Raw genomic sequence first — 13,478 nt, forward strand, 5'->3', positions numbered from 1 at the left:
GTCCTTCTGGTAGTGCGGCGACCAGAACTGGACGCAGTACTCCAAATGTGGCCTAACCAGCGTTCTATACAGCTGCATCATCAGACTCCAGCTTTTATACTCTATACCCCGTCCTATAAAGGCAAGCATACCATATGCCTTCTTCTCCACCTGTGTTGCCACCTTCAAGGATTTGTGGACTTGCACACCTAGGTCCCTCTGTGTTTCTATACTCCTGATGACTCTGCCATTTATTGTATAACTCCTCCCTACATTATTTCTTCCAAAATGCATCACTTCGCATTTATCCGGATTAAACTCCATCTGCCACCTCTCCGCCCAATTTTCCAGCCTATCTATATTCTGCTGTATTGCCCGACAATGCTCTTCGCTAACCGCAAGTCCAGCCATCTTCGTGTCATTCGCAAACTTGCTGATTACACCAGTTACACCTTCTTCCAAATCATTTATATATATCACAAATAGCGGAGGTCCCAGTACAGAGCCCTACGGAACGCCACTGGTCACAGACCTCCAGCTGGAAAAAGACCCTTCGACCACTACCCTCTGTCTCCTATGGCCAAGCCAGTTCTCCACCCATCTAGCCACTTCTCCTTGTATCCATGAGCCTTAACCTTCTTAACCAACCTGCCATGTGGGACTTTGTCAAATGCCTTACTGAAATCCATATAGACGACATCCACGGCCCTTCCTTCATCAACCGTTTTTGTCACTTCCTCAAAAAACTCCACCAAATTTGTAAGGCACAACCTCCCTCTTACAAAACCATGCTGTCTGTCACTAATGAGATTGTTCCGTTCTAAATGCACATACATCCTGTCTCTAAGAATCCTCTCCAACAACTTCCCTACCACGGACGTCAAGCTCACCGGCCTATAATTTCCTGGGTTATCCCTGCTACCCTTCTTAAACAACGGGACCACATTTGCTATCCTCCAATCCTCAGGGACCTCACCCGTGTCCAAAGAAGCGACAAAGATTTCCGTCAGAGGCCCAGCAATTTCATCTCTCGTCTCCCTGAGCAGTCGAGGATAGATGCCATCAGGCCCTGGGGCTTTGTCAGTTTTAATGTTCCCTAAAAAACCTAACATTTCCTCTCTTGTAATGGAGATTTTCTCTAACGGGTCAACACCTCCCTCCGAGACACTCCCGGTTAACACGCCCCTCTCCTTCGTGAATACCGATGCAAAGTATTCATTTAGGATCTCCCCTATTCCCTTGGGTTCTAAGCATAATTCCCCTCCTTTGTCCCTGAGAGGTCCGATTTTCTCCCTGACAACTCTTTTGTTCCTAACGTATGAATAGAATGCCTTAGGATTCTCCTTAATCCTGCCTGCCAAGAACATCTCGTGACCTCTTTTTGTCCTTCTAACTCCCCGTTTGAGTTCTTTCCTACTCTCTCTGTATTCCTCCAGAGCTCCATCCTCGGGTCACTGTCTGTGTAGAGTTAGAACATTCTGTTCGTGTCTGCGTGGGTTTCCTCCCACAGTCCAAAGATGTGCAGGTTAGGTTGATTGGCCATGCTAAATTGACCCTAGTGTCAGGGGGATTAGCAAGGTAAATATGTGGGGTTACAGGAATAGGGCTTGGGTGGGATTGTGGTTGGTGCAGACTCTGAGCTGAATGGCCTGCTTCTGCACTGTAGGGACTCTATGATTCTATGTCTATTTATAAAGTAGATCTAATACTCAGTGCATGTGCCAGATGGTACAAATTGAGATCTATAGATATAAATTCAATGGGCTGCATCAACTACTGCACTGCTTGTCAATATTGTCAAATTCTGATGATGTTGAGAACTCTAACCTTTGTAAAATTTGGTATTCTCCGCTTTCATTTTCATGGTGATGTAATTCAATTATTTTGTTTATATCTTTACTGAGTTTTATATTTATCCCTCATCTGTCTCCTACCTTCCAACCCAGATTGCAAGGTTGCCTCCATTTCTGTACATGTGACATTCTTTCATGTATGTTCTTCTGAACTCGGTTTATCTTTTTGATGCGCATCAATTGGACACGAGGCTCAAAGCTTCGGTAAAAGAAGGCTTTTATTAACTAACAATGGAACTATCAGAACTTTAACACACTATCCCAGACTGAAGGGGTCCCGTCCGAGCAGGGGGTCTTATACCTCTCCCAAGAGGCGGAGCCCGACTGGGATGTGCCACAACAGTAGCAACCACAGGTGTATCAATCCCACCCTAGCCCAACAACAACATTAGTACAATCCCACAGTAACTTATATACATTCCTATAGTGCTGGCCAGCCCTGGCCCAGTACTATCCAGTGGGAACCAACGATGGTTCACCACACTTTTGCCATATTGTGAATGCTGCCACAGAATGGAACATGTATACATTAGTTAACCTTTTAACTTTGTACTTTTTTTCATATAAAATGGTTCTCTGTACAGACAGTGACACTCTGTTGAAATCATACAGTGTGGTCCTTCAAGCTAACGTGCAATTTTATTTTAATGTGTGTGTTATGTGGACAGTGGTGTTGACTCTAGTGCATTAAGCCGACTTTCTATTCACAGATTCGGGTTTTGTTCCAATGTTCTGTTTCTCGGGGAAAGGATGCTCTTGGGGGTTTAGGAAGTTGTGTAATTATTTCAGATAGTATGGTGGATGAGGGATTAAATTTAAATGTTGTGCTAGCTTGGGCGTGCTTTAAATTAATGTCTATTTAAGGTATCAAGGTTTGGTCATTTTATCATCTTGTCTACAGTAAATCATCTGTTGCAAATATTTAGTCTGCTTGAAAAATCCCCAGAATTGAAGTTGGAGTTTAAAATAATTACCATTTTTTGCAGAAAATCAGTCTGATCCTGACTCAAGTCCCCATGATTCTAGAATCTGCATTTCTAAGTGTGGTTTGCGACATGGGGAACTTTGACGACTGAGTTTTATCTTGGTACATTCAGTTTTTCACCTTCGTCTATCTTCATTTTAAAAAAATACTCCAGATAAATGTCACAAAGAAGTAGGATTGCATACAAATCGATGGGTTGCTGAGACCATGCATGGGGGAGTATTACTAAAAAAAAAGACATGTCGAAGCTTTTCATCAAAGTGTCCTGATGAGTGCAAGACTCTCCTATAGAGAGGACAACAACTATTTGTGAGAAGAGAATGCTGACTGGTTGACAAGTGGACTCTGGTAGTGGTGTTGCCATGGAGCGTGTACCAATTGATAGTGACTTACAGATACAGAGGGGCGGCACGGTAGCACAGTGGTTAGCACTGCTGCTTCACAGCTCCAGGGACCTGGGTTCGATTCCCGGCTTGGGTCACTGTTTGTGTGGAGTTTGCACATTCTCCTTGTGTCTGCGTGGGTTTCCTCTGGGCGCTCCGGTTTCCTCCCACAGTCCAAAGATGTGCGGGTTAGGTTGATTGGCCATACTAAAATTGCCCTTAGTGTCCTGGGATGCGTAGGTTAGAGGGATTAGTGGGTAAATATGTAGGGATATGGGGGTAGGGCCTGGGTGGTATTGTGGTCGGTGCAGACTCGATGGGCCGAATGGCCCCTTTCTGTGCTGTAGGATTTCTAAGATAACTGCTAATCAGCTGGAATTTTACTGGCAGGACTGCCTCGCGGAGTGGAACTCTTCATTGGCCTTGGGCAGGATTTTACGGGCCTTGCCTGAGTGAGGTTGTAAAATGCGCCATTGTTAAAAATTTAAATTTGGGTCAAACTGCCTGGTTTGAATCATTGGCCTCCTTCTGCGCTGCAGGGATCCTTTCAGCCTATCCAGTCTGCACCAACAACAATCCCACCCAGGCCCCATCCCAGTAATCCCATGTATTTACCCTGCTAGTCCCCCTGACACGAAGAGACAATTTTAGCATGGCCAATCAAGCTAACCTGCACAACTTTGGACTGTGGGAGAAAGCCAGAGCACCCGGAGGAAACCCACGCAGACATGGGGAGAACATGCAAACTCCACACAGACAGTCACCCAGGGCTGGAATCAAACCTGGGTCCCTGGCGTTATGAGGCAGCAGAGTTTGCCAGCCACTGTGCCACCTGCTGTGCTGCCCCTTGTTACGTCGTTGCCCTGGGGAATAAATCAGTGAATGTCAGTCACTTATTTTGTTTAGCTGTTGTTTTCCCCTTTTTATACTGGCATTCATGCAAAGTGTCCTGATGGGTGCAAAATGAAAAGTTTTGACATGCCTCTATATTTTTCAGCAATATGAAAGAAAATTTTCATTGTAAGAAGAGGTCTGCCCAACAAGTCTATTCCTTCCATGAAATAAATACAATTAACTCCGGTGTTAACCAGTTTTTAATCTCTAGAAGAACCTTTGTTCCCATAGAATTGTATGGTGTTACAGAATGGAAACTGGCCATTTGGCCCATGAAGTCTAAGCATGTAATTTTCTTTGTTAGGCACCTGATCTAATCCCACGTTCCTGTGAAGTCACCACTGCCTTTGTTGCAAGCTGCTATTGAATTTACAGATTCAACATTCATTTGTGGCAAGGTGTTCCACATTCTACAAAGAAAATTTAGTCACCATTTAATTCTTTTTGTGATTCCCATAAAGTTACATTCTTAAAACCTGCCTTGTGATCAACCCAACAAATCTAACATAACTGCTAACCAGCTAAAGCAAAAAGGTTGCGTGTATGGGGCTGGACGGGAAGAATCAAGTAATGTCAGTCCACAATATGTTGAATAATTTCATATCGTGAATTTTTTTTTGTGTTTAGTTCCTAGAGAATGCAAAGCTTCAGTTCATCTCCCCTCCCTTCCACTTAACTTATATTCATGTTGCAGATGCGTACCAAAGAAATACGTTTCTTGACCTGAATTGTCAAGTACCAACTGATTCCACGTATCAGTGGGTGTTGTTGGGGCTTCTGTTTTCCATGGCACAGGGCTTGCACAATGAAATGAGGATTTCTCGCTGCTGTGTTCCTCCGTTCAGCCTTTTGTCTTTTTCTACAACGTAGTGTTGTGCTCCCAGCATCTCTCTGGCGGCGAAACAAAAAAGGTGAAGATCTAGTAGGAATAGGGCCAAACTTTAAACTTCCGAGCTTCGATTACCAAATATCAAATTATACAAGCGGTTGGCCTGACCTTTCAGTGACATTGGGTTCCACGGGTGGAACTTTTGAAAGGAGGAAGAGAAACTATTAAAACTGTTTTTTGGCTGCAACTTGCAACCTCAATTGGTCTTTCTCTCCACCTCCGTGGTAAAACACAATTGAAATAATGATGTTGGATTGTCACAAAATCTGAATTGGATAAATAATCTGCAGCTAAACCAGGATCAAAAGGTGGTTTGTTTTCAAACAAGTCATTTTAAGACCCAATGATTTTAATACTTCTGCTTTTAAGACTTCTGATATTCGCCACAGAATTGAATTATTGGGGAATCTCCTATTCCGTTCACTTGAGTTTGAAGCTCAACATGGATATGGTGTGGATTTTGTTTGTGAGCATTGTTGTCTGAAGTTTAACCCTGCTACAATTGAGTCTGGAGACGGACAAATTCCTGGAACAGCTTGCTATAGAAATTTAACTCTCTCTGTAAGAGTTCATAGAGTAGAACTGACTGGCATTGGTTCCTTCATTGGGATTGATAAAACACTCAGATGACACATGAACTCTTTTTTAAAAAAAAAATTCCTGGACATTGGTGGATGGAATTTGTTGGGAGTGATCTTGCCAGAATTTGGCAGAGTGTTGGTTCCAGCGAGCAAAATGGAGTGAATTGCACTAACGGCTCCAGTGTAATTTCTGACAAGTCTTGAGCCTCAATGACGCAACTTTTTATGGCCACGATACAATACAGTAATTGTCAGGTCAAATAGTCACAGCCATTGCGGTACAATTTACAGCTGAATGCACAGATTCCCTGCACGCCTTCACATATTCTCAGTCTATTGTAGAACCAGAGTGCTGAACCAGAGAAATAGCGGCTTTACCTCTTGTTTCAATTCCTGATCTGATGTGGCTGGGACATCTCTGTGTGGAGCATGGATTTTGAGGAAATATTGTCATCTGGTCTGCACCTTCTGGTTATATGTAGGAAAATTGCTACCTATGGGTGGCCCAACTGAAGAAGGTGAAAGATAAGGTAACGTTCTCCCAGGACAATCTCTGAATTTATTGGGTGGAATTCTCCTATTTTGAGACTAAATTCCGTGGCAGGGCAGGAATGTGTAGTGCTTCCCGATGTGGAGGCTGGCGGGGAAACATCTTCCAGCCCTGACCTCGTTAATTATGCACCCGGATATGTCACGCCATATTCAGTGGTGGGGCGTGCCTTGATGGCGCATAGTTCGCCATCATGTCCGGATGCTATATTGAAAAAGCGCCCATCATTGACCCACTGTTGAAGAAGAAGGGTGTATTGCCTGAAAATGAAGGTGGATCTCCAGGAACATTGTGAGGCTGGAAGATGGACCCCCTCCAGGATACCTAATCTAGAAGGCCAACATTATCATTCAGGGGCCACCTTTGGTTGTAGTCAGTAACACAGTTGCAAATTGCGCTAGAATTTTCCCCATTTTCAGGTTCTCTGTTTCTGCTCAAGCTTATTTGCATATCACTTAACAGAAAATCTGCCGTGAATAATTTTTCTAAAAATCTTTATCTTTGTGGCCAAAATAATGTTGTAAAGGACTAACTTGGTGCAGTTTGAAAATGGGTTTATCTCAAAACAAATGCTGACAATTCACTGCGTGAGTAACCGGATTTTAAATGATTGGCTTTGTCCTTGAAAAATATTTCGGCTTATTTAGACACCGTAATCGGTTTCTTTGTAAGTTAAAATGTTCAATACCTATATATCTGTAAGTGGTCCTGTTCCCAAAGGAACTAGTTTAACTTTTTAAGATAAAGGCAAATTACTGCGGATGCTGGAAAATCTCAGCAGGGCAGCATGGACAAGTTGGGCCGAAGGGCCTGTTTCCATGTTGTAAACCTCTATGACTCTAGGTCTGACAGCATCTGTGGAGAGAGAATAGAGCCAATGTTTCGAGTCTGGTTGACCCTTTGTAAACAGTATAAATCTCATCCTATTTTCCTTGTCTTCAGCTCTGAAGGTTCATCCAGGCTCTCAACATTGACTCCATTCTCTCTCCACAGATGCTGTCAGACCTGCTGAGATTTTCCAGTGTTTTCTATTTTAATTTTAAGTCCCCTCGAAGGCCTGAAATGGGTGCAGTTGGTGGAAATTTGCAGTGGCAACTAATTAGATCTGGAGCTATGTGTGGGGCTGGCTTCAAGTGTGACATTTTCTTGCCTAGTGTAAATGACTGCAGAAACTTCATTCAAAATTCCACCATCTTCTTGCTGGAGTTATGCTGATGTTGAGCAATTTGCAACTAGAAAACTTGCACAACCAAGCGGAGACTCCATAGTGATGGGTGTATTAAATCTGTAGCTACTAGTTGAAAACAATATCGCAAAACCTACCATCTTGTGCCGGTGTAGATGTTGACTTTCACCTTGCAGTCCTTAATGCACGTTTCTTAAACTTTCTTTTTTCAAGAGTTGCCAGAAAACTGGACGGATACAAGAGAATCACTCCAGGAAGGAATGATATTTAACCTCAAGTATTTAGGCATGACTCTGGTGGAACAACCAAAAGGGGAAGATATGTCATCTGCTGCTGTCCGAAGGATTGTTGCTATGGTAATGTACCATTTTGTCTACATTTTTGAATGGTTGGTTTGGGGTACAATATTTAATGCTGAAAGCAATTGGTAACAGCTTTGACGGCTTTGGTCGCTCAAACTCATCTTGACGCAGATTGATGCCAGCTGTACCAGATCTCACTGAGGCCCTTGCATAGGATAAACATATTAAAATTGTCCTTAGCTACTGTTTATATTGGCAACTGTAACTGAATTACTGACACAAATACAAACTATTCCGCTCCTCGCAACCATTGAGAGTCTAGGTGAACTTAAATGCCAGCAGAAAAAAACACGTTGGCGGAATTGGAGCATGATAAGTTGACATTGTTACATTTCCTTCATAAATGTGGAGATAAAATGTTCCAATGGAAATATTAAAAATAAGAACATTATTTGCAGTGTTAACATGGGGACTGTGTTATTGGTCACATAATAGTCCCGACCTCCTCATAGCCCCTACCACCCTGCTTCCACTGCACTTGGTTTTCACTCCCAGTGCACAACGCCAGCAGGAGATCAATAATTTGGCTTCCGTAGAATCCCTACACTGTAGAAGAAGACCATTCAGCCCATCGAGTCAACATCGACTCTCCAAAAGAGCATCTTGCCCAGGCCCACCTCTCTGCCCTATCCACGTAAACCTACGCCTTTACCATGGCTAATCCACCAAACCTACACACCTTTGGACAGTGGGAGGAACCTGGAGCACCCGGAGGAAACCCACGCAGACACAGGGAGAACGTGCAAACTCCGCACAGACAGTGACCCAAGCCGGAAATCGAACCCAAGTCCCTGGTGCTGTGAGACAACAGTGGTAACCACTGTGCTGTCCACTTCTAAATATTAAAAAAATTTGTGGAAGTGGTTTTCAGTTTTTTTTTGGTTTTGCAATACAACTGATAGCCAGCTAACAGTCACTGTGGAATGAATAAGCCTGTTTTCTTTTGCCATATCTTTAGCTTTTTGCAGTGTGTAACTAATCCAAAGCTTGAGTGTATGATTATTGACATTTTAAGGAGTGGAATTTTCCATTTTTGACACTTGTCAGCCGAGGTAATAAAAACTGGCTTTGCTGACTATTTTTCTTTTTAACACTTGGTCCAAAAAAGAAATCAAGTCCCACAATGTCACACTAGCACCTTCAGCTCCTGAAAGATCAGGAAGGGGTGCCGCGGTGAGGGGGGGAAAAAAAGACACAGGAGGAACAACCACCACCACCACAGACTCCCAACGGTCATAGAACCCGCAGCAACCCCCCCACCCACCCACACCTTTCCCCGGCACACCTTCATGCTGATGTGAATGGACAGCCCGCTGTAGATTGAGGCTTTCTCTATTTTAGTTCATTATTTTATACTGTCATGTCAAATTATTCCCCATGGCGACACAGTCAAAGAGACTTTCTTGAGAGTGGGCGAGGGAGGTGGGAAGCTGCCCGATATTTTCCTTGATGTGTTACATTATTGGCGTTGTGGGGGTGGGGGGTGGGGGGGCATTCCAGGGACAATCAAGTGGGGAAATCTTGTTGACATAAAAGCCATTTTGGATCTCCCACTCAATTTACTCAGCCATTCTGCCTGCCGAAACCAAAAGTGGGGGGAAGAGAATCCCCAACCCAATGCCCCCCCCCCCCCCCCCAACATCTGTAATTGACGTCAAACATGTATAGAAATAGTTGTTTGCAATTAAATTACTGAGAATTTGAGATAGTGCCAAAGACCCTGCCTGTAAAGAAAGATCGACAGTTTTGGTGAGCATCTGGGCCTATTATCAATAAAAGTGGAGCATTGACGCATATTACCTTAGTTGTCAGGTTCTGTGGCTGAGTTGGTTACTGTTTAGTAACCAGAAGATCCTGGATTCAAATCCTAGCAGAACTTTAATCCCTTTCAAGAGATCTTAGTTGGACTACCTATAATTGAGAAGAGAATTAATTTCTTGTGCGTACAATGTAATAGCCACATTTTGGTCCTGTATAGGTTTGGGTGTTGAATCATAATAAGATTTTCTTTCCCACACAGGCCAAAGCAAGTGGAAAAAAATTCCAGAAAGTGTCTCTGACTGTGTCGCCACGGGGAATAATTCTACATGACAGTACAAGTAATGAACTAATAGAGAACGTCTCCATCTACAGGTACAAAGCACTCCCGGTCAAACACTTGATTTAGACACAATTGAGTGGTAGAAGATGGGCAGGTTGTTGTGGAAATCTCATGACCACCTGGGATTTTTTTTGCTAAATGAGAAAAATACTGGAAGTACTCAGTGTTACTGTCAACCTTTGAAAAGAGAACAGATCCGTTAACATTTTGTGTGTCAATCCTTCTTCACAACCAGTCCCTACTGAAAAGGTGACTGCGTTTTATGTAAAAAAAAAAACAAGCTTCGATTTTGTTTTATTCGTTTGTGGGATGTGGGTGTTGTTGGCTGGGCCAGCATTTATCGCCCTTCTCTGAAGGCATTCAAGAGTCAACGACATTGCTGTGACTCTGGAGTCACACGTAGGTCAGACCAGGCAAGGATGACAGATTTCCTTCCCCAAAGGAACCAGATGGGTTTTTTTTACGACAATTGACAATTATTTCATTGTCATCATTAGACTTTAAATTCCAAATTTTTATTGAATTCAAATTTCACCATCTGCCGTGGTGGGATTCAAACCCCAGAGCATTACCCAGGGTCTCTGGATTACTAGTCCAGCGGCAATGCCACAAAACTACCACCTCCATTTCGTGCATTAATCTTGACAAAACCCAAAGGGTAATACCCTTGATCTTCAGTAAAGGAAAATGGTCGCCTTTTGATGATTGTGTGAAGATTTGGTAGGTCAAATACAAGCTGCTGTTGAGTACTGGAAACAAAAATAAGCGAGTGTCAAACCATAAAAGAAAAGTAAAACTGAGGTGTAAATGGTTTGGGAATCTGTTCACATTTTCTGCTCATTAATAAATGTTCCCCAGTCTGCATTGCAATCTCTGGAAGCCAAATTCAGTAAGGAATGATTTGGGTATTGTTGAATACTGTGTGTTTGTACCTGACTGCACTGCCTCATGGCTTTACGCTACGTACTAAGGATGGCTTGGAGGCTGTGACAATGGAGTTGTTTTCTTGAGGAAAAACATGGGAGAGCTCCTGTACCTATCCTGTGGATGCAACTTGACATGTAGGCGTTCAATTAGTGGAGAATTTCAGAATAACAGTTTAAAGTATTTTAATTCTTGTCACCAGCCCCCTCCCATCCCTCCATTGTTGTCAGCAAAATAGCGGCTGCATTGCAAGCATGACTTGTTGCTTTGTTAACTAGTCCAAGACTCTTACAGAGGTCTCTAAATTAAACGGAGACCGTAATCTGCAACTGGGCAACCTAACAATAATGGCCTGCTTTCACAGTAGTGGAATACGTGCTGATATTTATATATGGTAAGGATATAATTTTTGGGGGAGAGATAGACTGCAGTGACTGTTTGTCTTGCTTCTGACTGCTCAGTGCATGTCAATGAATGCCAAGGCAAATTTCTGAAGTTAAAATATTGAATAAAATCAAGATGCCACACGCAATTTAGATCAGCAGCTTGCTGAGCCAAGGAGTGTCAGGATGTGGGTTCATATTTGCAACTCTGTCTCCAAGCCACATATTTATTTCATAACCTTCACACTTCTTTCATTGGCCACATTTTTGCACTGTTGGTATTTTAATTCAGATCCTGGGAGACTGGTGTCAGTGAGTTATCCCCCGATTTGGCAGCATGGTTAGCACTGTGGTTCGCACTGCTGCCTCACAGCGCCGGGGACCCAGGTTCAATTCCCAGCTTGGGTCACTGTGCGGAATCTGCACGTTATCCCCAGTCTGTGTGGGTTTCCTCCGGGTGCTCCGGTTTCCTCCCACAGTCCGAAAGACATGCTGGTTAGGTGCATTGGCCATGCTAAATTCTCCCTCAGTGTACCTGAATGGGTGCTGGAGCGTGGCAACTAGGTGATTTTCACAGTAACTTCATTGCAGTGTTAATGTAAGCTTACTTGTGACACTAATAAATAAATTTTTAACTGACTGCATGCTTTTTAAATCCCAAGATATTCATGAATGAAGCAGACTACTTAAATATCTTAATTCATACAGAGAGATGCCCAATAGACTCCAGTTTTCTCCCTGCACCCCACTCCCACCTCCTGCTTCAGGTACCATGCCTTAAGAAGTAGGGGTGCTACCACTATGCCACTATACCTCCTCGAAACATCCCATTACCTCTAAAATGACTTGACCTTTTTGCCTCTGCCACTTTATTCATGTTCATTCTGCATATGAATCATTTTTTATGAAGAACTTCCTTGTATCGGCACAGTGGTTAGCACTGCTGCCTCAGTGCCAGGGACCCGGGTTCAATTCCCGCCTTGGGTAACTGTCTGTGTGGAGTTTGCACATTTTCCCATGTCTGTGTGGGTTTCCTCCGGATGCTCCGGTTTCCTCCCACAGTCCAAAGATGTGCAGGTTAGGTGCATTGGGCACGCTAAATTGTTCCTTACTGTCCCAAGATATATAGGTTAGCTGGATTAATGGGGTAAATGTGTGGGATTACAAGGTAAGCCTGGTAAGCGTCGGTACAGACTGGATGGGCCAAATGGCCCCCCTCCTGCACTGTAGGGAGTCCATGATCAGTCTTGAATCTGCCCTATATAGGCCTAAGATTAAGGGCGAGATTTTCCAATCTAGAATCATAGAATCTCTACAGTGCGGAAAGAGGCCATTTGGCCCATTGAGACAACAATCCCAGCCAGGCCCTATCCCTGTCTCCCCATGCATTTATCCTGCTAATCCCCCTGACACTAAGGGACAATTTAACATGGCCAATCAACCTAACCCGCACATCTTTGGATTTTAGATCTGTTCAGAGATCACTTATATGAAGGGAAATGAAAATGTGCAGTTTGTCATAGAACACGTTTTCCTTACCCAGTATCTGCATTTTCACATTCATAATCCTCTCACGTCCATGAGGAATAGACTTGAAATTTTTATAAGATGAGCGATCTTCTCAGACATTTCTCACTTTAACACACACACCAAGGGTGGGATTTTCCAGCTGCCCTCGCCCCAAAAACCGGAAAATCCCACCTGAGGTTAATGGACCTTTGCATTATCTGGGCTGTGGGTTCAAGCTCCACCCTAAAGTTGTCAGCACAAAATCTGTGTGAACAGTCAGTACTGGGGGCGTGCTGCATTGTCAGAGGTGCCATATTTCAGATGGGACATTAAACTGGGGTCTGTTTTGCCTGCTTGGGATGTAAGTGGTCCCATGGCACTATTTCAAGGAGGAGCAGGCAAGTTCTCCCTAATGTCCTGGCCAATATTAATCCTTCATTCCATATTGCTCAAAGGGATTATCTGGTCATTATAACGTTGCTGTTTAAGGGTTTGTTGTATTGCAAAAATGAGCTGCTCCTTTTTCTACATTGCAACAATAATTATAAAAGTACTTAATGAATTGTTGAGCACTTTTGAGATGTCCTGAGGTTGTGACAGGTACTACATCATAGAATCCCAACAGTGCAGAAGGAGGCCGATCGACCCACACATGCAGGTTCCTTACAGATTGTAAGAGACCATCTGTACATCAGCAAATCCCCACTTGCATTGTTAATCCTATTGGCAGAAGCATATGCCACAAAAAATGTGGGCCTGAAATTGGCACCTTAATGGGGGTGAGCCAACTTTAACAATAAAATCATGAGTAGCCATCCCATGGGTATTTACCAGCCAGTCTTCCCTGTCTGTTTAGCAACTGAATCTACCGCATTCATTTCAAAGAGACTAAACATTGT

General features: G+C 43.4%; 1 protein-coding gene across 1 annotated transcript in view; it reads left to right on the forward strand.

Annotated features, from left to right (window-relative positions):
* Nucleotides 1-13,478, forward strand: part of ldlrap1b (low density lipoprotein receptor adaptor protein 1b) — a 50,847-nt gene that overhangs the window by 16,755 nt on the left and 20,614 nt on the right. Inside the window, exons 2-3 of the mRNA XM_078237941.1 lie at nucleotides 7,514-7,656; nucleotides 9,683-9,795. Coding sequence (XP_078094067.1) covers nucleotides 7,514-7,656; nucleotides 9,683-9,795 — 256 coding nt within the window. The remainder of the gene's footprint in view (nucleotides 1-7,513; nucleotides 7,657-9,682; nucleotides 9,796-13,478) is intronic.

The sequence above is a fragment of the Mustelus asterias genome, chromosome 21 (genome assembly GCF_964213995.1).
Source record: "Mustelus asterias chromosome 21, sMusAst1.hap1.1, whole genome shotgun sequence".
NCBI lineage: Eukaryota > Metazoa > Chordata > Chondrichthyes > Carcharhiniformes > Triakidae > Mustelus > Mustelus asterias.